The sequence below is a fragment of the Thamnophis elegans genome, chromosome Z (assembly GCF_009769535.1).
Source record: "Thamnophis elegans isolate rThaEle1 chromosome Z, rThaEle1.pri, whole genome shotgun sequence".
NCBI lineage: Eukaryota > Metazoa > Chordata > Lepidosauria > Squamata > Colubridae > Thamnophis > Thamnophis elegans.
This window is the reverse complement of record NC_045558.1, coordinates 110738177-110762935: the sequence shown is the minus strand read 5'-3', so window position 1 is coordinate 110762935 and position 24759 is coordinate 110738177. Positions and strand designations below refer to the sequence as shown.

At 42.2% G+C, this 24759-nt stretch overlaps 2 protein-coding genes across 2 annotated transcripts; both read left to right on the top strand.

Moving 5' to 3' along the window:
* The first annotated feature begins 2910 nt into the window (after positions 1 to 2910).
* On the top strand, positions 2911 to 3501 carry LOC116521423 (olfactory receptor 2T5-like). Its single transcript, XM_032236096.1, has one exon. It carries the CDS (start codon positions 2920 to 2922, stop codon positions 3499 to 3501), a length of 582 nt encoding a protein of 193 aa, XP_032091987.1. The 5' UTR covers positions 2911 to 2919.
* A 13407-nt stretch (positions 3502 to 16908) lies between these two features.
* Positions 16909 to 17829, top strand: LOC116521422 (olfactory receptor 5V1-like). The gene has a single exon (XM_032236095.1). The coding sequence runs from the start codon at positions 16909 to 16911 to the stop codon at positions 17827 to 17829; it is 921 nt and encodes a 306-aa protein (XP_032091986.1).
* The last annotated feature ends 6930 nt before the right edge of the window (positions 17830 to 24759 follow it).

Genomic DNA, 24759 nt, shown 5'->3' with positions numbered 1-24759 from the left:
AATTATAATTTCAAGATTCTGGGGAAAACATGAGGTTTAAATAACAAAAGAAATTATTAAAAGCATGTTTATTCCCATACTTATTTTGAAATTGTAACTACAGTAATGACTAACAACAGCAATAGCTCTATGACCCACACTACTTTTTCTTATATTGAGAAATTAGATTGATAATCTAAAGCCTTATATATCATCTTAAAGAAAGATCCTATACCAAAATTTTAAATTAATTCAACGGAGAATCTAAATTGTAAATAAGGAGCTTCTTGACATGTATTATATAATACTTATCACTAACCATAATTTGAATGAGAAAGGAAACATGCATATTAAATATCTTTCACATATAATCCATCAGGTAATTGATCTATAAAACCTTTAAATTGTTTTGTTTTTTATTAATTGGAAGGTGCTACATATTGTATAATGCTTAAAATTCCTTTAATGATATAAAATTATAGAAAAATGCATGCATTTATTAAAAAAATAAACCATAAACACATTTGCCTTGGTAGAAAAATGAAAAAAAGAAACTCTTCTCTTAATTGAGAAGTCAAATTTGTGAAGAATGGGTATGCATATGCATATGCATATGCATATACATAAACATATACATATACATAAACACATACACACACACACACACACACACACACACACACACACACACACATATATATATATATATATATATATATATATATATATATATATATATATATATGTGTGTGTGTGTGTGTGTGTTTTTATTTGTGCTGATAAATAAATAAAGGAAGACTAGTATAGATCTATTTCAAGCTATTTAGCTCTCATCAGCTAGCCATATCCTTACTGGGATTCGAACCTGTGCTCTATTGCCTCCCAGGCAATATATATATATATATATATATATACACATATACACATACACATACACATAAGATTTATATATATATATAAGATTTCTTTTACAACCCCCTGTATGCCCAAATATGGGAGGAAGATCACCACTTCCATTCTCTGTCCTTCGGCTCATCACAAGACCATCCAGGCAGAAACCCAATCTTTTTACTGTTTTTCACAAATACAACATATATATATATATATATATATATATATATATATATATGTATGTATGTATGTATGTATGTATGTATGTATGTATGTATGTATGTATGTATACATACATACATACATACATACATACATACATACATACATACATACATATAATTAGAACATTATCTATCCTTCTGTCCAATCACATTATTTACAGTTTGCTCCAGTCTTGTCACCTTGTCTTATACCAGTCATAAAATCTGTTCTAAACTTCATAATATTCCGACTCCCATTTATTTTTTAGTTTGAGGGTGAACCTGTCTGCTTCCGCACAGGACAATATTTTCTAATTATGTCTAACTCTGATGGTATGTTTTCTTTTTTCCAATACTGTGTGTTAATTATACATGTCACAGTTAATACATATAATTAGATAAAGCACATCTTTCTAATACCCCTCTGGTATTATGCCTAGGAGAAAAAATTCTGGTTTGAACAAAATTTGATCACCCACCATTTGTTCCAACCATGATTGTATCATTTTCTAGTATCTTTTTTGCCTCATTGCATGTCCACCACATATGGTAAGAACTGCCTGGCATTTTTTTGCCCTTCTAACAATTTGGGGGGGGAAATTTTATACATTTTGGAGAGCGGTGCTGGTGGAAGATGCCATCTGTAGAACATCTTATACAGATTTTCTTTATAAGCCATGGGCATTGTTAGTTGTCCAAAGTTTTTCCTATTTAGCCAATTCCACATTATAGCCAAAAAAGTTTGCCAGGCAACCATAGTTTCTTTGGCATGTTCATCCTCAAGTTAATATTCCAGCAGAAATCTGTACAGTGCCTTGATCAGCCTATCTTCTGTCTCTATCAGAAATTTATCTAATATTGTGCAATATTTGGCATTACCTTCCTTTTTCCTGTCCTGTGCAAACCTTGATTGTATCTGTAGTTAAGATCACCCTTTTGATGCCAATTCTAATCTAATTTTTATTACCCCTGCTTGTTCAATAACTCTTTGTATGTGTCAATTTTTCTAAGTTAATTAAATTTGGGTGTATGTATGCTTCCATCATGGATAGCCAAATGGGTATTTCAGTATACTGGTCGTGTTTAATTTTATTCCATATTAATAACAGGGACTGTCTGATGTAGTGTCTATAAAAATACTTATATGCAGATACTTTTTATACCATAGGAAGGCATGCCATGTTGCTTGGATAAGATTACTATTTATCCTGCTTGATAAATAATATTCTTTTTGACACAGTGAAATTTTCATGAAAAATGCACAAAATCTGTATGAGATGAATTATTCTGCAATATGATTCATAAATATTAGGCTCAGTGCTTGTGTTAAAGTTTCTGATTAGTTTTAGGTTTCTGTTTACATACCAGAACAAAACTATAGAATCCAAAGAACAATCAAAATAAAAATGGAAAATAATATTTTTTCTCAGCTGAAGTATTGAAGAAAAATCAATTGTTGTTGTGATTATTATATAGGTGAAGTTTGGTGGGTGAAATGTGGACTCAGAATGAGACTGCAGTGAATGGATTCATTCTTCTAGGCTTTACCAGTCATCCCATATTGCAGCTATTCCTTTTTATGATATTTTTCACTATGTCTCTTATCACTGTGGTTGGAAACAGCCTGATCATCTTCTTGGTCTGGATCAACTCCCGTCTCCACACAGCAATGTATTTTTTCATTGGTAACTTATCTTTGCTGGATATATTCTTCACACTGATCACTACCCCTCAAATGCTAGCCCACATGGCTTCTGAAACTAAGATGATCTCTTACAACAGATGCATGGCCCAAATGAACTTAACCCTCTCCTGTGGGATAACGGAATGTTTCATCTTAGCTCTTATGGCATATGATCGTTATGTGGCCATAAGCTGGCCACTGCGATATCCCATCATCATGAGAATGCCAATGTGCATACAGATGGCTGGGATATGCTGGTTTGGAGGTTTTTTCAATGCTGCAGCACTAACAGTATGCACGGTAAATTTTCCCTTCTGTGGACCATATGAAATCAACCATTTCTTTTGTGAAGCACCAGCTGTGCTTCAACTAGCTTGCCTGGACACTTATATGATAAAGGTCTTCATATTTGCTCTGAGTGTAATTGTCCTCATGCTGCCTCTTGGCTTTATAATGCTCTCCTACCTCCAGATTGCCAGAGTAATCTTCAATATGAATTCAACTGAGGGGCGACAACGGGCTTTCTCTACTTGTGCCACACATCTCATCATTGTTGTGTTGTTCTACAGCACCATCAGCTTCACATACTTGCAGCCCCAGTCTGACCTCTCTGCAGATCAAGAAAAGAAAGCTGCTGTGTTCTATTCTTTGGTCTCTCCTATGATGAACCCTGTCATCTACAGCCTCAGGAACAAAGATGTTAAAGAGGCCTTAGTTAAAGTAATGGGAATTAAAGTGAATTAAATCTTGCTTTATGCATATTTTGTGTATGAATGCACTTAAGGTGTATATTTGTGAAACTTATCCTTTTCTGACTCTATACTCTTGCCTATAAATTGTGCAAGTATTCTTTTAAAAAGATTGTTCAGTACATCATTCTAGAAATATATAAGAAATGTGCAAAATCTGGAGATGTATATATTGTTTATTTCCTAAAGCTGTTTATGACTATGTAACTAACATACTTGGTACACAAGTGGTTGCCTTCTAAATTGTTACAGTACTTTTATGTATTAAAATAACACAACTTTGAACATTGAAGAAATCTACTTTTTAATATTTTTGATATCAATAATTACATTATGTTAAAAATAAAAATATTTTAAAGAATATTTCCAGTTTTTAATGCCAATATTACTGTTTTTAACTATAAAGAGTGGCTTAATTTTCTTTGCTTATCACTGTAAGTGGACTCTGGTGGATAAAATGTAGTTTCAGAATTGGGCATTGACAAATGGATTTATTCTTCTAGACTTCATCAATAAAAATAAATTATTTTATCTATCCGGAAATTCCTAACTGATTTCTGCAGTGTAAAAAGGGGAAATGCGAACTGACAATCAATACCACATACTGAAGGCAATCTATAAGTTAACTATTTTGTAGTTTTCTGATGTTTCATAAATAAATGTTAAGCTTTTGTTGCTAGCAGAATTTAGATGTGTATGTACTTGGTCTGATCTTGTTATAGGGATTGATTAGGGTTGCATTGGTAACAAACTCAACTGGAAGCAACCCAGCATTATTTTCTAAAAAATATAAAATGGAAATAGTAAATGATTTTGTGCCAGTAGAACTAGTCAAGTCCAACATGGAATTGTAGTCTTCAGTCTTTACATCAGTTTCCACCTTCATAGATGCTTCTGGTTGTCTTTCAAACCACTAGGGTAAAATCATAATTGTGCCGATATTCAAAAATCATCACAGGTCATTGCACAACCAATGAGTCTAAATATAAAATCCATAAATTTCATCTGATAAATCTATCAAGGAAGTTGGACAATTGCTTAGAGGCAGAAAATAATCTAACTATGTAGGTTTAATGCAAGAAGATCACCTTTAGGTCTAACGGCTCTTTCATTAGCATTTAAGCATTTACTTATTTAACCAATAAGTATACTCATAGTGGCTATAAAAACTGTGATTTTAGTAGATTTCAGGACATTCAATTTCATATCATGATCCCTATTAAAGGCAAAATATACTACTAATAGACATATTATTCTACAAATTTCCTTGAAACTCTAGATTTAGAGTATATTATAGTAACTGTAGGCAGATAATTAACCCAATAATATCAATGAAAGAGTATAATAAAGATACAATTGCATCTTTAATATCAATTAAAAGGAATCAAATATTATTTCCCTTATTGTAATGATGAGAATAGCCTTGAGTTACAGAGAGAAGATGCTTCCTAGGGAATAACCAGATAAGATAAGACAAAGAATACCCCATTGCTGAATAGTGGGTGGAAAAGAGGCTCGGAAAGGACGCTACCTATATTATTGGGCTATAAAGGTGGAAGATTTGTACAGGTAGTCCTTGACTTATGACCACAGTTGGAACCAGTAAGGACATTGTTAAATGAGTAGCCTACAATTTTATGACATTTTTTGCCACAGTTGTTAAGTAAATCATTGTAGCTAAGTAAATCATGTATTCAGTAAATGAATTGCTTTTCATATTGACTTAGTATTCATGGAATCATGGCATAATAGAGTTGGAAAGGACCTAGGAAGTTTTCTTTTCCAACCCCAGCTTGCGGTTGTTGGGAGCCAGCTTGGAAGGTCACAAATGGCAATCATGTGACACTAGGACAGTGTATCTCTCATAAATACTTGCCACAAAAATTCAATTCAAGGATATACACTACAAATAATTATTATATAATTATCCTATTTAAACTGGGAGACTATTCTTGCTCAATTAAACTTTTGAAGTAAAGATCAGTCTGCACTGGTATGAAACAAGACTTTTATAGTCACATCCTTCTTTCATGTTAGCACAACTGGGGCCTTCTTTCACTCAGAAAATATAGGCAATTCTCAAGTTACAAGCCCAAAAATTATGTTGATAAGCAAGACATTTTGCTAAGTGAGTTTGGCCCCATTTTATGACCTTTCTTGCCATAATCATGAAATGAATTACTGTCATTTTAATTTAGTAACATAGTTGTTAAGTGGTCATAAGTTAATAGTGCCGAAAGGACACTATTCAAATATCTGCAAATCTAATAGGACTTTAACATTACACAAAATGTTCAGTTTAGTTCAGTTCAATTTATTAAACTTGTATGCCGCCCTATTCCTAGAGGGACTCAGTGTGGCTAACAAACCAAATAGGGAAGGGGGCAATACAAAGAAAACAAACAAAACAAAATAAAATATAAAAAACAGATTAAAAAACTCATTAACAGCTGCAACAATTCGAGTGGGGCTGTGCTCTCATCAGCCCCAGGCCTGCCAGAACAGTCAAGTCTTAACGGCTTTGCGGAAAGCCTGAAGGGTGGTGAGAGTCCGAAGCTCCATGGGGAGATCGTTCCAGAGGGCCGGAGCAGCCACAGAGAAGAGTCTCCCCCGGGGGGTCGACAGTCGACATTGGCTAGCTGATGGAATCTGGAGGAGGCCTAATCTGTGGGATCTAATTGGTCGTAGGGAGGTAATTGGCAGGAGGCGGTCTTTCAAGTACCCAGGTCCGATACCATGTAAGGCTTTAAAAGTAACGACTAGCACCTTGAAGCACATCCAGAGTCCAATAGGCAGCCAGTGCAGCTCGTGGAGGATAGGTGTAACGTGTGTGTACCGAGGTGCACCCACAATCGCTCGCGCGGCTGCATTCTGGACGAGCTGAAGTCTCTGAATGTTCTTCAAGGGCTGCCCCATGTAGAGCGCATTACAGTAGTCCAGTCTTGAGGTCACAAGGGTGTGAGTGACTGTTCTGAGCGCCTCCCGGTTCAGGTAGGGATGTAATTGGTGCACCAAGCGAACCTGGGCAAATGTCCCCCTGGCCACAGCTGACAAATGGTGTTCTGAAGTAAGTTGTGGATCCAGGAGGACTCCCAAATTGTGAACCCTGTCTGAGGGGCGTATAATTTCACCCCCCAGCCTGAGAGATGGAATACAAGGCCAATTATTGGGAGGGAAAAACACAAGGCACTTGGTCTTGTCGGGATTGAGTGCAAGCTTGTTCATACCCATCCAGACCCTAACAGCCTCCAGGCACTGACACATCATGTAAACCGCTTCACTGAGTTGGCACGGGGCGGACAGATACAGCTGTGTATCGTCCGTGTATTGGTGGTATTTTATCTTGTGCCGCCGAATGATCTCACCCAGTGGCTTCATGTAGATGTTAAACAGGAGGGGGGACAGGACCGAACCCTGTGGCACCCCATACTTAAGGGGAGTAGGGGTTGACCTCTGCCCTCCAACCAATACCAACTGTGACCTGTCCGAGAGGTAGGAGGAGAACCACCGAAGAACAGTGCCTCCCACTCCCACCTCCCGCAATCGCCGCAGAAGGATACCACGGTCGATGGTATCGAAGGACGCTGAGAGGTCAAGGAGCACTAGGACGGAGGCATGACCACCCATCCCTGGCTCTCCAGAGACCATCGATCAGCGTGACCAAAGCAGTTTCCATGGTGTAGCCAGGCCTGAATCCAGACTGAAAGGAATCTAGATAATCAGTTTCATCTAAGGACTGTCGGAGCTGAGAGGCCACCACTTTCTCAACAACCTTCCCAACAAAGGGGAGGTTGGAGACTGGACGGTAGTTACTTAAAATGGCTGGATCCGAAGACGGCTTCTTCAGGAGGGGTCTCACCACCGCCACCTTTAGGAGGGGCGGGAAGGACCCCTCCCGAAGAGAGGCGGTAACTATCATCTGGATCCAGCCCCTTGTCACCTCCCTGCTGTTCGCGACCAGCCAGGAGGGGCATAGGTCCAGCACACAAGTGGAGGCACTCACTGCTCCCATGGCCTTGTCCACTTCCTCAGGTGTGACAAGTTGAAAATCAATCCATCAATGTGTAGGGTTTCTTGTGTGTGTGTGTGTTTGTAAGGTGTATCACACAATTACACACACACACACACACACACACACACACACACACACACACTTTCAACTAGTACAAATACTTCCTTGTTAGTAGTCTGGGCTTTATGGAAGTGTTGCATAAGGAGCAGCAGATCTCTCTGGAAATGTTAAATAAAAGTTTGTTAGTTTAAATATTACTCTATTTTCACAACTGTTTATAGTATATGTGACTCTTTGGAAAACAAAGTATTAGGATTAGGGTTAAGAAAATCCCTAAACACCCTTTCTAGAAATATTACTGTATAACTAATAATTAATACCTTGCAAACCATAGTTTTGTACGGCCATAATTTGGTAACACATAATCAACTAAAGAAGATGTATATTTTGAAATAATATAGATTGATATTTATAAAACTGATTAGTAATTATACTTGTAAATGCTTTGTTAGGAATCATCCTATATTAAATTGAATGAAATTCATTTACTCTTGAAAGTGTAATAAGGGTTATTTTATATGCATCATTAATCCATCCATCTTCTGTTTTTGGCCAAAACTTTTGAGGGGAAAAAATTGAAAAAACAATTGCTAAAAAATGTCTTAACCCTTTAATTTTTATTATTCAAGAAATGAAGGAAGAAGTCATCCTTTAATTTGATGGATATATCTCCTTACAAATTTGCTTAGGAACAGGAAAGGAGATATATTTGCTAATCCATTCTAGGAAGCAAAATATTTTGGGCTTCTCCTACACTGTGTTGAAAAAAACAGCTGAAACCTGTTTTCACCCATACAGAATATTCTATGATGTTGAAAGGCAGATGACATTATATTATACTTCCTACAATATTGTTTTTAAGTCTTCATTCAAGATTTGAGTCTTTATCCCTTTAGAATAATCTATCTAAATGTTTTGGAAAAATGTCTGTTTTCTATTGGCAATGATAAATTCTAACAGATACTATAAATTTTATTGTGGGAAGCCAATTACCCACCCCACTCCATCTTAGAAGAATGAAATATTTTGAGGAATATTTTTTTAAAAAGGGATAAAATATTTTCCCTAAAAGAGAAATAAAAAAATATTAAGGCAGAGAAGAAACAGAGACTCAGCTACCTGCCCCCAAGCAGATACTGAGCTGGGGCAGCTTTTAAAAATGCAAATTTGATAATCCATTACTCCCTGCATCAAACTTTGAAAGGCAGAGTGATAGGATTAGCCCTCAAGTCAAGATCTAAAGATCCAAACCAGGACAAAGCAATTAAACCATAATAGGAATTGCCCAACACCCTTTCAGAACACAAGCCTCTTCATTGCATCATCTCAGCAGTCCAAACTTCAGCCAAACCTGGGAGCACAGACAACCTATAGAGCCAGCTATGACCCCAACATAACTCCTACAACAGTCAAAACAATACATGTTCTTGCACAGGAACAGGAATCTCAAATAAAAAGCTCAGAGAAGGTATAACCCTTCGCCCACTCTCAACTTCATTTGGCAGCTGCCCAGAATTACCCATGTAGTTCTGCTTCATAATTAAACCATTTTTCCAATCAGCCTACAGCCTATGTTTTGTCTCCAGTGCCTTTCTCCTAGATTGGAACTGAACCAGATGGATATTTTTCCCAACATTATATTTGCAGGTTTATACTGAAAATCCATCTGGAGAGAGTTAGGATAAACTGATAGGATAAATTCAAATCACATTATTTTTTCTTTCCAGACAGTTTTTATAAATTCTGCTAATATCCAGAGCCTACAAAAAAAGCAAAGTAATTAAATTATTCATATTTTTTATTTTTTTTAAATTAAAGGCACTATCAGTATTGAGACAATCATTTGAGCTAAAAGAGTCAATTGATTTTTATGTGATTACTGTGCTTTATTTATATTACAATAATGCCTTCTCACTTTTTATTACCATATTCTTCATGTCAGTTTTAAAAGATATACATTACACGTATAAGAGCTTTGTCCATATATGCAGGAGATCATACCATAAAAGTCAATGCATTAGATCACACTGGTTCTGCTCATTTTCTTTGAAAAGAATAGTACACTTGAAACCACAACTCTGTCTTATGACATACCTCATGCTACCTTTAATTCTCTGTGTCTAATATTTAAATATTTAAACATTAAATAGATTTTCTTATTCTCTACAGCTATAGATCTTATTTTCATTGAGACATAGAAATACAAAATGAAACTAAACTGACCAAGTTCATCATACTCGGATTTAGAAATCTGCAGGAAATCCATCTTTTTCTCTTCACTGGATTCTTCATTTATCTTTTCACTGTGGTATACCATCATTGTAGAATACTTTCATTATCCTAATGACATTGGTGAACCTGAAACTTTGAAATCCCATGTATTTCTTCCTTAGAAATATTTGTTTTCCTTTTATTTTGTGGGTATTGAGCGCCTTTGACATCTATGTTGCCATTTGCAATCCGTTACACTATACACTGATTATTAGCAAAGAAATTTGATTCCAACTGCCTACAGCATGCTGGCCCAGTGGCTTACTCATTTTAGTAGTAAATACCACCTTTGCTTTCCAGTTACCATTTTGTGGCAACAACCACCAGGATGCTTTCTATTGTGATACTGAGCCATTGCTGAGATTTTCATGTGAAGATACTTCTTTCAATCAAGTTATTTTGCTCTTCTCTCCGTTGGCTTTTTCATAGCTTGGACTCCTTCTATCATATGGCTATATCATTTCAACCATCTTAAGGACGCACTCTTCTGAAGGGAAGCAAAAAGCCTTTTCTACCTGTTCCTCCCATCTCACAGTAGTCCTTTTATACTATGGAAGTGATATTTTCACCTATTTGAGCTCAAATAACAGTCTTTTCTCAAACCAAGCTTAGCTTATTCAAGAAATACACAGTATTTTCACCCCCCCTTTTCTTCCTATCCTATTTTATTCCTATTTATAACTTAAGTGATATATAGCTTAATTTTTACATGTGTGCCCAATATAAATCCTACCCACAAAATAAGCCCTAAATTAAGATTCCACCCACTCCAGGGTGCATGGGTAAAAATCAAGCTAGGGTGGGGATGGGGGGGATGGAGTTGCTCTACTACTTACCTTCAGACATTTGCAGCCAGGACTCACACATCCTGACACCTGCCTTGCCAGCCCATTTTCTTCTGTAGCTGGCAAGGCCTGTAAGGCTTTCATAAAGGCCTCTGCAGCCAACTGATCCGGAGCGCTGTCATCAGCTTCAGAGGCCTTCAGGAAAGTCTTGCTGGCCTCAAAAAAAAATCCTGAAGGCCTCTGATAGCAAAAAGGAGGCTGCCGGGGGGGGGGGGGGACATGTGCAAATTAAGTGAGTCAGTGGATGATTACCATCCCAGATATGGGTTGCTGCTGGTTTGGCCCAGTTCGGCTGAACTGGTAGTGGCCCGGAGCAGCTGAGAAATAACGGTATCAAGGCTCTTTTGGCCCACCCACCCGCCTGCACTCTACACCTATTTTTATGGCAAAAGGCAAATTGCACATGTGTGCACAATGTGCAGTGTCTGCACAAACCCCACAATCAGTTGGTTGTCGCAGGGACGGTGAATTGTGCAGGTGCACACAGCGCAAGTCATTTACGCATGATGGAACATGCTCATGCGTGGTCTGCAAACCAGTAGTGACAGTAAGTGTAATTCACCACTGCACCCACCCCAAAAATAAGACCTGGTCATATTTTGTGGAAAACATGGTAAGTATATAGAGCAGTAATGGTGAACCTATGGCACATGTGCCACAGGTAGTATGTGGAGCCATTTGTCAGGACACACGAGGTGCTACCCTGTCAGCTGGCCAGGGTGCATGCGTACACTGGCCAGCTGAGTTCACCCTTTTTTAAAGCCATTTTTCGCCCTCCCCAGTCTCCAGAAGCTTTATAGGAGCCTGGGGAGGGCGAAAAGAGCTTCTCCTTCCCCCCACCGGAGGCCCTCCAGAGGCTTCATGAGCTTTCATGAAGCCTCCAGAGTGCAAAAAATTGGCCCTATGGGCAAACAGGATGTTTGGGAATGGACTTCCAGTTTGCTCTGGACTTTAGGAGAGGGGGAGGACAAGATACCCCCCTGCATATCACCCTTACATCTCCTATGGACCGTTATTGATGATTATTCCACGCTTTATCTTGACTTGGAGGGTGTGAGATTGCAAAGCTGGTGCTTGTTAATATCTGGGGCTTGCGCTTTGCCCCCCCCTCCATCTACAACCATTTTACATAATACGGACCTTGGACTTTGGCCTTGGATTTCTCTGGAACTGGAGGAAGGGAGGCTGGCTCTTCTGGAACTCATAATTTAAACCCTGTGTTTGCGCAATTTTAATCGGGTATGTTGAGTGTATGGGATTGAATGTGTTAGTATGAAAGACCCACTTTTAGTATTACTACTGCTGTATTCTTTTTGTGTTTTAATTATACTGTGGGAACTGTTTGTGTGAGTGTCTGAGTATGTCTGATTCGGAGGACCTGGCGGGGCATGCGGGGGTCATAGGGGTGGTTGGGGGAATTATACCCACGGGAGAGAGTCGGAGCATTGCGGTCATAACAGGGAGAGGCAGATACGGCAGGGACTTTAGGACTGGCCATTACCGGGGAAGGAGGGTTCGCTATATCGCAGAGATCCCTCCTTCCAGCCCTATGAGTCCCACTCCAAGGTCAGATGACGTGAGCAATCAGGACCCTGGTCTCAGGCTGCTGTCGCTAAATGCCAGGTCTGTTATTCATAAGGCTCCCCTCGTCCGGGACTTGATTGTAGACGAGGGGGCAGACCTGGCATGTATTACTGAGACATGGCTGGGCACGGAGGGAGGAGTCCCCCTCGTAGAGATGTGCCCAGACGGGTTTCAGGTGCTTCATCAGCCGAGAGCCCAGGGAAGGGGTGGCGGTGTGGCTATTGTAGTCCGGGAGTCTTTAGCTCCTCGTAGGATCCCTGCTCCGGAGCTTGCCGGGTGTGAGTCCCTACTAGTGAAGTTGGACCTCAAAGGTCAAGTGGGTTTGCTGCTAACGTACCTGCCTCCCAACTGCGTTGCAGCAGCCCTCCCCTCGCTCCTCGAGTCAGTAGCCGAGCTAGCAATTGAGTTCCCTAGGCTAATGGTTCTGGGGGACTTCAATCTGCCTTCGCTCGGTGAACACTCTGATGGAGCGCAGGAGTTCATGGCTTCCATGACAGCCATGGGCTTGACCCAGGTAATCCGAGGCCCTACCCACTCAGCGGGGCACACACTCGACCTCGTATTCCTCTCGGAGCAGTGGAGTTATGATCTTGGTCTGAGGGGAAATGAGATCATTCCCCTGTCGTGGTCAGACCACTACCTACTGAGGCTAGACTTCCGGAGGCCAAACCCCCACCGTGGGGAGGAGGAACCGACCAGGTGGTTCCGCCCCAGGCGACTGATGGACCCTGTTAGGTTCCAGACGGAGCTTGGGGTTATTCCAGATGCTCTCGCCCACAGTTCGGTGGAGACTCTTGCTGCGGCCTGGCACTCGGCAGCATCAGGGTCTCTGGACCGGATTGCGCCATTATGGCCCCTCCGGGTCAGCGGCTCGCGGAGGCCTCCTTGGTTCACCGAGGAGCTCCGCGAGATAAAGCGCCGGAGGAGACGCCTAGAGCACCTGTGGAGGTCCGATAGGTCCGTGTCGAACCGAGCACTGTTGACAGCTTGCACCAAGGAGTATATTCGGGCATTGAGAACTGCCAAAAGATCACACATTGCCTCCTTGGTAGCGTCCGCCGAGTCCCGCCCAGCCGCCCTGTTTAGGATAACCCGCTCCCTCCTGAATAGGAGGGAGACGGGGAACCCCCTGCAGGGTAAGGCTGAGGAGTATGTTCAGTTCTTGGCAGACAAAGTTGCTCGGTTTCGATCGGAACTGGACTCCACTCTTGCAGATCCAGCCGAGACACAAGGGAATGACTTGGCAGACCATCTCTGGGTTGAGTTTCAGGATGTTGCCTCCGGGGATGTGGACAAGGCTATGCGAGCTGTGAGCGCCTCCACCTGTATACTGGACCCGTGTCCCTCTTGGCTGGTTGCCAACAGCAGAGAGGTGACACGAGGCTGGATCCAGGCGGTTGTTACCGCCTCTCTTCGGGAGGGGCACCTCCCCACCACGCTTAAGGCAGTGGTGGTGAGGCCCCTCCTGAAGAAACCGTCCTTGGATCCAGCAGTTCTTAATAACTACCGTCCAGTCTCCAACCTCCCCTTTGTGGGGAAGGTTGTTGAGAAGGTGGTGGCCTTGCAGCTTCAGCGTACCTTGGAGGAAGCTAACTATCTTGACCCCTTCCAGTCTGGCTTCAGGCCCGGTTACAGCACAGAAACCGCTTTGGTCGCATTGACCGATGATCTCTGGAGAGCCAGAGATGGAGGCCATGCGTCCATCCTGGTTCTCCTTGACCTCTCAGTGGCTTTCGATACCATCGACCATGGTATCCTTCTGCGACGACTGCGGGAGGTGGGGGTGGGCGGCACTGTTCTACAGTGGTTCTCCTCCTACCTCTCGGACAGGTCGCAGTCGGTGTTGGTGGGGAGGGAGAGATTGTCCCCGAGGCCCCTAACCTATGGGGTGCCGCAGGGCTCGGTCTTGTCCCCCCTGCTATTCAACATATACATGAAACCGCTGGGCGAGATCATTCGGAGGCACGGGATTAAGTACCACCAATATGCGGACGATACACAGCTGTATCTGTCCGCCCCGTGCCAACTCAATGAAGCGGTGGACGTGATGAACCGGGGCCTTGAAGCTGTTAAAGACTGGATGAGAGCTAACAAACTGGTGCTCAACCCGGAAAAGACCGAGTGGCTGTTGTGTTTTCCTCCCAAAAATTCGGCTAACGTTCCATCAATCAGGCTGGGGGGGCAAAATTTATACCCCTCAGACAGGGTCCGCAACTTGGGAGTCCTCCTGGACCCACAGCTGAGTTTTGACCATCATTTGTCAGCTGTGACCAGGGGGGCATTTGCCCAGGTTCGCCTGGTGCGCCAGTTGCGGCCCTACCTGAACCGGGAGGCCCTCACAACAGTCACTCGAGCCCTTGTGATCTCTAGGCTGGAATACTGCAATGTGCTCTACATGGGGCTGCCCTTGAAGAGCATCCGGCGACTTCAGCTAGTCCAGAACGCGGCCGCGCGAGTGATCATGGGCACACCACGGTTCGCCCACATAACACCGATCCTCCGTGAGCTGCGCTGGCTACCTGTTGATCATCGGGTGCACTTCAAGGTCCTACTTACCACCTATAAAGCACTCCATGGTAGTGGATCTGGCTATCTGAGAGACCGCCTTCTGCCAATTACCTCCCTGTGTCCCATCAGATCGCACAGGGTAGGCCTCCTCCGAATTCCATCCGCCAGTCAGTGCCGACTGGTGACTACGCGGAGGAGAGCCTTCTCAGTTGCAGCTCCGACGCTATGGAACAACCTCCCCGTGGAGATCCGTACCCTCACCACAGTCCAGGCCTTCAGCACAGCCCTCAAGATCTGGCTATCCCGTCAGGCCTGGGGATAGGATTTACTCTCACCCCGCCCGAATGTTGAGTGAATGTTTTGTTTTATGGTTAATTTTTTTTACTCACGTTTTTCTTTTATGTCTTGTCTTGCACTCCCTTCCCCCATTGTTGTAAGCCGCCCTGAGTCCCCTCAGGGAAGAGGGCGGCCTATAAATGTTCAATAAATCTACAAATCTGCTCGGAGGGTTGTTTTGACTGCTCCAGAGACTTCAGGGAAGCCTCCTGAAGGTTCCTGAAGTCTCCAGAGGGCTTCCAAGGGGGGGCAGGGAGGCCGTTTTCGCCCTCCCCAGGCTCTGGAGCCTGGGGAGGGCAAAAAAAAGCATGCAAAAAAATGGGGGGAGTCCCTGTAGTACGCACATGCGCACTTGGTGGTTGCACATTGCATTATGCGTGTGGCATTCCTGCACACGTCCCCCCTGCGCTCCCCCCACTTATGACACACGAGCCAAAAAAGGTTTGCCATTGCTGATATAGAGCATCATCATAATCATCATTTTAAAGCCTTAATTTTCAAATTTTATATTGTCTGAATATAATTGATTCTTCCCCTTCATCATATGTCCTATCTGCTATCTATCACTTTGCCGATACTTTTTGTGAATAAAGAAAAATCCCAGAAAAAAAAATACTCTGATTTCTAAGTAGTTTTTTAAACTGCCAGATGGAATATAGTCTGGATTTCCAGGAAGGAGGGGCTGCATTCCACAGGTGGAAGAGAAGGTGAAGATTAAACAGTTTCTTTGAGAGGAAAATGGTCAAGATAATTCCTACCGAAGAGTTTTCAAAGTGTATCTTTAGTGATAACAATAGTTGCTTTAATTTGGTGATATTTCTGCCTATAGATGAGGAACTGCTTTGAAGAAACATAGCGTGTCTTTCTTGACATTTTGAGTCTGACACAAATATGCTCTATAGCATGTGGCTTCTTCATTGTTATCATTGCTACAAGACTCAAGAATTAGCATAAATTCTGTTTGGCATAATTTGTTTAAACTAGAAGTTCCACTTACTTGTTATTTAATGGTAAGTATCTCTAAGGAATGAGAAAAGCTAATAAGGTTGGAAGAACCTCAAGAGATTTGGTTTATTTCTGCACTTTAGAGAAAATACGAATTTATCTTATTTAAAAGAGGTTTGCATCTTAATAAAAGTTGTATCCATATTTAAATCTAGAAGAGACTGCAATTGTCTGCTTTTACTCAGAGAGGTGGTGATAAATAGAAGATGATGAATAGATAGGTGACAGGTACTTTTGAAATATTTAGAACAAATGTAAGTACCCTAGCTTCTTATCCAATACAAAACATTTTTTTCTTATATAAAGAGGGATTTCTGAAATGAACTAAGAAATTGAAGAAATCACTGTGCATATACTAGAGAGAGGAATGATTTTAGAAGATTTGGAACAGTCGAATATTTTTTTTTTTACTGTTTTAAAAATTCTGTACTCTATTCCTTATTGCTATATTGTTGAAAATGCCTCAAAGACCTAAGATAACGAGATACACAATCAATATAAGCAGTGAAAACTGTTTCAAATTTTATGCAGAGGGTAATCCAGTTTCAGCAACTTACTTGCTTGAATTAATGACATAAGAACTAAAAATAGATAACTCCCAAACTATTTTGACTGTTTGATGCCATAATGCTTATTTCCCTTGTACATATTGAAAGCATAACTATGTTATATTTCATCTTTATATTGTTTTTAATTTCATGTACGGTATATAATATTTAATCTTACCAAAATGGATTTTCTTATTCTATATAGGAATAGATCATATTTTGATTGAGACAGGATGGTACACAATGAAACCAGATTGACTGAGTTTATCATACTTGGCTTTAGAAATCTGCAGGAAATCCATCTTTTGCTCTTCACTGGGTTCTTCATCATTTATCTCTTCACTGTGGTGTGGAATACCTTCATTATCCTAATGACGGTGATGGACCAGAAACTCCAAAACCCCATGTATTTCTTCCTTGGAAATCTTTCCTTTCTGGACATTTGCTATACAAGCACCACTATCCCCCAGATGCTGGCTCATTTACTCTCAGAGAAAAATAGCATTTCGTACATAGGTTGTGCACTTCAGGCATATTTCTTTTTTTCTTTTGTGGGCATTGAGTGCCTCCTGCTTGCCGTGATGGCCTTTGACCGCTATGTTGCCATTTGCAATCCTCTACGCTACACATTGATTATTAACAAAGAAATTTGTCTCCAACTGGCTACAGCTTGCTGGACTGGTGGCTTACTCAACTCAGTAGTACATACCACCTTTGCCTTCCAGTTACCATTTTGTGGCAACAACCACCTGGATGCTTTCTATTGTGATATTGCTCCATTGCTGAGGTTATCATGTGGAGACACTTCTCTCAATCAAGTTCTTTTGCTCTCCATTGGCTTTTTCATAGCTTGGACTCCTTTGGCATGCATCCTTCTTTCATATGGCTACATCATTTCAACCATCTTAAGTATGCACTCTTCAGAAGGCAGGCAAAAAGTATTTTCCACATGTTCCTCCCATATCACAGTGGTCCTTTTATACTATGGAAGTGCCCTTTTCACTTACTCAAGGTCAAATAACAATAATTCTTCAAATCAAGCTAAACTTATTCCAGTAATATATAGTATTTTAACCCCACTTTTAAACCCTATCATATATACCTTACGCAATAAAGATGTAATGAATGCCTGGAGAAATGCAATTAACAAATGATTATTTTTTGTTTTTTGTTAAAAGCTAACTGTTTCCAAGATGGTCTTTCCAATTAAAATGAATATTTAATTAATATATTGTGAAACATACAGATTCTGATGTACTTATGTATTTCAATGTGGACTGGTTTTCCCAACTTTTACTGTAATGTGTTTATTATAATTATTCCAATCTGAAACTTGATTGTTCATCTCAAAGAATGATAATTTAGTTCATAAAAATGCCTACAGACAATTCTTGCAGGGTTAGCTATTCAAATATTTTTCCCACATGTATTTGGAACAGATTTTTTATGCCATCACTCGATTATGTCTGTGAGAACAGAAGAATAGTCTTGAGAAATAAGACTAAAATATTTTAACTGGTTGAAATTCTTTGACTAGGCTCACACCTACAGAATTTAGAGGAATATTGACTTTGGCTCTTCTATTTAGTGCCTGGTATTTAGAAGAATGCTAATGGTGATAGTGTATGAAGCATTATGATAAGCACATTTTCACATTAAAATTCAACTTTGCAGCATCTGAACTTAACAATCATTCCTCCCACTCCTATGTTCTACCTACTATTTTGCAGATATTTTTTGTGACTATATCAAATCTCTGGAAAAAATGATCTGTAGTTGCTAAACCTGTGAGATGTTCCCCATACATGTGGCTTCATTATTCCTATCATTACAAAACCCAAGTATTACCACAAATACTATTTGGCATAATAAATTTAACCTGGAAGATTCAAATAACTATTATTTAATGGTATCTATCTCTAAGGAATGAGAAAAGTTAGTAAGATTGGAAGAATCTCAAGGGCTGTGTCAGCATGTAAACAATATAATTTCTTCATTAAAAGATAGTTGCAGTTTAATAAAAGTAATCAATAAGAGGCATTATATGTAGTTCAGTGTTGAAGTGAGAGATCCTTGGTGTTAGCTGAGCTTGGTTGTTTTCTTGCAGACATTTCATTACCAAACTAAATAAGATGATCAGTAGCCCTAGAACTGATGGTGTTATGTAATCTGGATGATGAAACATCTGCAAGAAAATAACCAAGCTCAGAGAGCACTAGGGACCTTCAAGAAAAGTTATTCCTATATTTCAATTCTACATTATTATGTACTATAATAATACAAGAGATTGTGATCATCTACTTTTATTCAAAGATAGATAAGAGATAAGTAGATGATAGACACATCCTAAATATTTTCCAAATGTAAGAATAGTAGCTTCCTATACAATATGAAACATACATTTTCTTATATGAACATGGAGTTCTGTTCACAAATCAATAAAAAATAGCTGAAATCATCATGTATATGTGTGTAAGATGATGCTACATATGTATTTGATTTTAGGGAATCTGAACATTTTTAAATTTATTTTTTTCCAGTATTTTAAATGTTTTGCATTCTATCTTGTATGGTTATTTTTAGAGAATGACTCAAGGATTCAAAGTGTAGTAGGAAAGATAACCAATGTAGTAAATGAAAAATGCTTCAAAATTTATATAGGATAATTCTGATTTTAAAAAAATTGACTTATGTAGCTGATAGAATAAAGAATAAAAATAGATAACTTCAAATTGTATTTGTGTGTTTATGGCATATAGTTTTAATTTTAATCAAGTGTCCATAGCTTTAACTGATTAGTAGATCCTTACTAACTCTTAATTATAGGAAAAGGTTTTTTTAAAAAATGTCAAAAACAAAATAAGTTTTATCTCTGGGAACCAAAGTATTCATTAATTTCACTGCATTATAGAATATTAAACATGTAACCAAACATTCTTATTGTTGCTATTATATTCTGATTTGGTGACAATTGACAAACAATTGAATTAAATAATTTGTGGCTCAACATATCATTTCATTTTTATTGAAAGCAAACTTGACTGATCTTATTTCATGAACATTATGAAACATTTTTCTTTATGGTACATTGCCATCTGAGTAACTTTGGCCCAATCACTTTCTCTCAGTTCTTATGCAATGGCAAACCATTTCTGAAATACCTTGCAAAGGAAACTGCAGGGACTTATCCATGCGTCTCTGAAATTTAAATAGGAAAAAAATGATATCATACAGAAAGTCCTCAATTTACCGTCACAATGTAATCTTGTAATTTTGGACATAAGTCATTGCCTAAGTCACATCCACATGACTGCCTCACTGATTGACCACAATCCTAGCTATCCGAGTTGCAGGATTAAGCAATCATGCAGGTCATTAAGTGGAGCATTGGAATGCCTCAGGGTGTATAAGAGGTTATGGGGAGCCCCAAATGAACAAGCTCTACTCCTTGGAAGCTGTGATGGAATATAGTAAGAAGGAGATGCCAGTCCTGCAGTTTAAGGTTTAGGTTTTTTAAGGTTTTAATGGATTTGTATGCCGCCCAATCCCGAAGGACTCCAGGCGGTTTACATAAAAACAATTTAAAAAATATTAAAATAATTTAAAATACAAGACAAAGCGAATTAAAAAAGACATGCACTCAATCTTAATGGGGCTGAAGCTCAGTCAAAGATCAGCAGCCCCAGGCCTGCCAGAACAGCCAGGTCTTAACAGACTTTTGGAAGGCCGAGAGAGTGGTGAGTGTCCAGATCTCAGGGGGTAGATTGTTCCAAAGGGCTGGGGCAGCTACAGAGAAGGCTCTCCCCTGAGGAGCCGCCAGATGACATTGTGTAGTCGACGGCACCCGGAGAAGGCCCACCTTGTGAGATCTTATTGGGCGCTGGGAGGTATGTGGCAGGAGGCGGTCACGGAGATATCTAGGTCCTAGGCCATGTAGGGCTTTAAAGGTGATAACCAGCACCTTGAAGCGTGTTCGGAGACCAATAGGGAGCCAGTGCAGCTCACGGAGGATAGGTATAACATGGGTATATCTAGGTACACCCAGTATCGCTCGTGCAGCTGCATTCTGGACCAATTGTAGTCTCCAAACACTCTTCAAGGGCAGCCCCATGTAGAGCGTGTTACAGTAGTCGAGTCTTGAGGTGACGAGGGCATGAGTGACCATTTGGAGTGCTTTCCGGTCCAGGTAGGGCCGCAACTGGTGCACCAGGTGAACCTGGGCAAAAGCTCCCCTGGTCACAGCTGACAAATGGTGTTTTAGTGTCAGCTGCGGATCCAGGAGAACACCCAAGTTGCGGGCCCTCTCTGAGGGATGTAAGATTTCACCCCCCAGGTTTAAAGGTGGAATATCTGGACTATCTTTGGGGGGCAGCATCCAAAGCCACTTGGTCTTGTGAGGGTTGAGCACAAGCTTGTTCATTCCCATCCAGACCCTGACAGATTCCAGGCACTGGCACATTACTTCCACCACTTTACTGAGTTGGCACGAGGTGGACAGATACAGCTGGGTATTGTCCACATACTGGTGGTATTTAATCCCGTACCGATGAATGATCTCGCCCAGCGACTTCATTTAGATGTTAAATAGGAGGGGGGACAGGACCGAGCCCTGCGGCACCCCATACTCAAGGGGCCTAGGGGTCGACCTCTGTCCTCTGACCAACACCAACTGCGACCTGCCAGAGAGGTAAGAGGAGAACCACCGTAAAATGGTGCCTCCCACTCCCACCTCTTCCAGCCGCTGCAGAAGGATACCATGGTTGATGGTATTGAAGGCCGCTGAGAGGTCAAGAAGCACCAGGATAGAGGAATGTCCTCTATCCCTGGCTAGCCAGAGATCATCGGTCAGTGCGACCAAAGTGGTTTCGGTGCAGTAACCAGGCCTGAAACCAGACTGAAAGGAATCTAAATAATCTGCTTCATCCAAGGTCCGCCGGAGTTGGGAGGCCACCACCTTCTCAACAACCTTCCCTAAGAATGAGAGGTTGGAGACTGGACGGTAGTTTTTAAGGGCCGCTTGGTCCAGAGCAGGCTTCTTAAGGAGGGGTCTCACCACCGCTTCCTTCAAAAGTTGCGGGAAAGACCCCTCCTGAAGAGAGGTGTTTACAATCCTCTGGTTCGAGCCTCGTGTCACCTCCCTACTGGACAAAACCAACCAGGAAGGACACGGGTCCAGTAGACAGGTGGCGGCACTCATCGCTCCCATGGCCTTGTCCACTTCCTCAGGAGTGGCAAGCTGGAACTCACTCCACAAAATTTGATCAAGGCCCTACATCGGCATCTCTGCTGGCACTGTCCAAGTGGAGTCCAGGTCCGTCCAAATCTGAGTGACTTTGTCCGACAGAAACTGAACAAATTCCTCAGCTCTTCCCTGTAAATGTTCACTCGCATCCCTCCCTTTCAGGAGGGAGCGGGTTATCCTAAACAGGGCGGTCAGGCGAGATTCTGCGGATGCAATAAGGGCAGAGAAATGAGCACATTTTGCCGCCCATGTCGCCACTAAATAAGTCCTAATAAAGGCTCTTAGTAGTGCTCGGTCAGATTCGGAGTTACTAGCCCTCCAGCGTTGCTCTAGGCATCTCTTTTGGCGCTTCATTTCCCGGAGTTCCTCGGTAAACTAAGGGGCCCTCCTGGATCCACTGCCGTGGAGAGGCAGCAAAGGCGCAATCCAATCTAACGCCCTAGCCGTCACTGTATTCCAGGCAGCGACCAAGGACTCAGTCGGATTATGGGCAAGGGAGTCAGGTATCTCCCCAAGCTCCGTCTGAAATCCCAATGGGTCCATCAGGTGCCTGAGGCAGAACCATTTAATTGGCTCCACCTCCCTGCAGTGGGGGAATAGCTTCCAAAAATCAAGCCTCAGCAGGAAGTGATCTGATCATGACAAGGGAGAGATCTCTATCCCCTTTAATTCCAGATCACGTCTCCACTGCCCCGAGAGAAACACAAGGTCGAGCGTGTGTCCCGCCACATGAGTCAGACCCTGAATTACCTGGGTCAAGTCCATGGTTGTCATGGAAGACATGAACTCCTGGGCCCCATCTGAGCGTTCGCCAAGAGATGGCAGGTTGAAATCCCCCAGTACTATAAGTCTGGGGAACTCAACTGCCAGTCTGGCTACTGACTCTAGGAGCACAGGAAGGACTGTTGTGACGCAGCTGGAAGGTAGGTATGTCAGAAACAAGCCCACTTGACCTCCTAGGTCCAACTTCAAAGGAGGGACTCACACCTGACATTCCCTGGAGCAGGGATCCTGCGAGAAGCTAATGACTCCTGGATAATGACTGCGACTTCTCCACTCCTTCGCTGGTGTCGTGGCTGGTGGAGCACCTGAAACCCTTCTGGGCACATTTCTGAGAGGGAGACTCCTCCCTTGTGGCCCAGCCAGGTTTCAGTAATACATGCCAGGTCTGCCCCCTTGTCTAATAGTAAGTCCTGGACGAGGGGAGTTTTATGGACCACAGACCTGGCATTTAGCAGCAGCAGCCTGAGACCAGGGCCCTGGCTTCCCATGTCACCTGGTTCCCAAGTTGAGCTTTCAGGGCCGGAACAAGGAATCGCTGTGACATAGCGAACCCTTCTTCCCCGGTAATGGCTAGCCCTGTAGCTCCCATCGTACCTGTCCCTCCCAGTTGTGACCATAATGCTCCAGCCTGCCCCCATGCCCGTAGACCCCCCTCTGTCTCCCAAGGCCCCTGTTCTTCTCAGCAGGCCATTCAAACCAAACACTCTGGGATGAGAGGCGGATCCGGGCCCCCATCCACTTCTGCTTCTGCACTCAGTGGAGGGGGCTCCAGGCCACACTCTCAATCCCCTCATATGCACCAAGCAGGCATTCTCCTCCCCACTATAGTTAAAAGAATACAACAATAAAGTAAAAATAAATTACGCTAGTTTAAAAGAAGACAGGATCATTCAATCACAAGCATACACATACACACCACATACAGAAAAGAGGGGGTTGCGCAGATATTAAAATTGATATTGATATTGTGCAAGTAAGTTCGTAAGTTCGTAGGGCGGAAACACAAAAGTTGAGTCAATGGCAGAGGGATGCAGAGGGAGTAGTTCATCTTCTCTCCCAAACAGCGTGGCAAAGGGGGGCAAAAGTCTGGGTGGCTGAAATCATGTCTCTGGGGTAGCAGTAGGCGGCAGTGGTCGTAACAAGGAAGCAAGGTTGTAAATCTGGGAGTCCAAGAGTCCAAAGTCCATAAGTAGAGAGAGCCAGGTGGTAAGGATGGTAAGGAGGGAAGCCCCGTAGCCCCAAGGAAGGGCGAAGGAGAGGCCACACCACAGAGAAAGTCTGATTGAATGGAGGGGGGCGCCCGAAGGGGCCGGGACGATGACAAGCAAAATCAGCTGCCCACTTCCATCTAGCGCCACGCAAATCAGCCACCCCACTCCTTGGAAACAAACGACAAGCTAGTGCAACTCCGAAGGCTCCAAGAGCTCTCCGATCGTAAGAAACAGAGACAAAGGCCACCAGGACCGCCGCAGGCCAAAGTATGATGAGGGGGGGGGCTTGGGAGGGCCATGGCAGTGGCAGCAAGGCCAGCCACCTGATCTCATTCGGCACCATCCGGACCAGCCACACCCTTGCTGGCACGATAGTATCAATCGGTCCAAGGTTTGGCGACCCATCAGCTGACCATCTGGTCGGGTCCCCTGGGTCATATTCTACCATTTAGACCCCTTCCTGCAGGGCTCACCGCTAAAACCGCAATGTTTCCAGTGTTTCTTTCCACCTACCCAGCCGGAGCAAGGAGGCTGCCGACCATTCGCAAACTCGCACATTCGCATCAAGTCAAGCAGTGTGGCACTTGGCAGAAGTATCAGGCCTGGGGGGCTTCAATAGTCAGCCTCAGGTTTCTAAGTTAGCCTTAGCATTGTTGCCACAACCAAGAGATATTGTACAGCTTCCTACATGTTCTATCTTCCTTTGACCTAGGTTTCTAGAAGTCTCAGGAGAAACTGCTGTGATGTCTAAATGGTTGGTAAGACAGTCATATGTTCTTCACTATAAGTAGCTTTCTAACTGACTGCTCCACTGTAACCACCCAAATGTGCAGAAATAAAATCCTCTT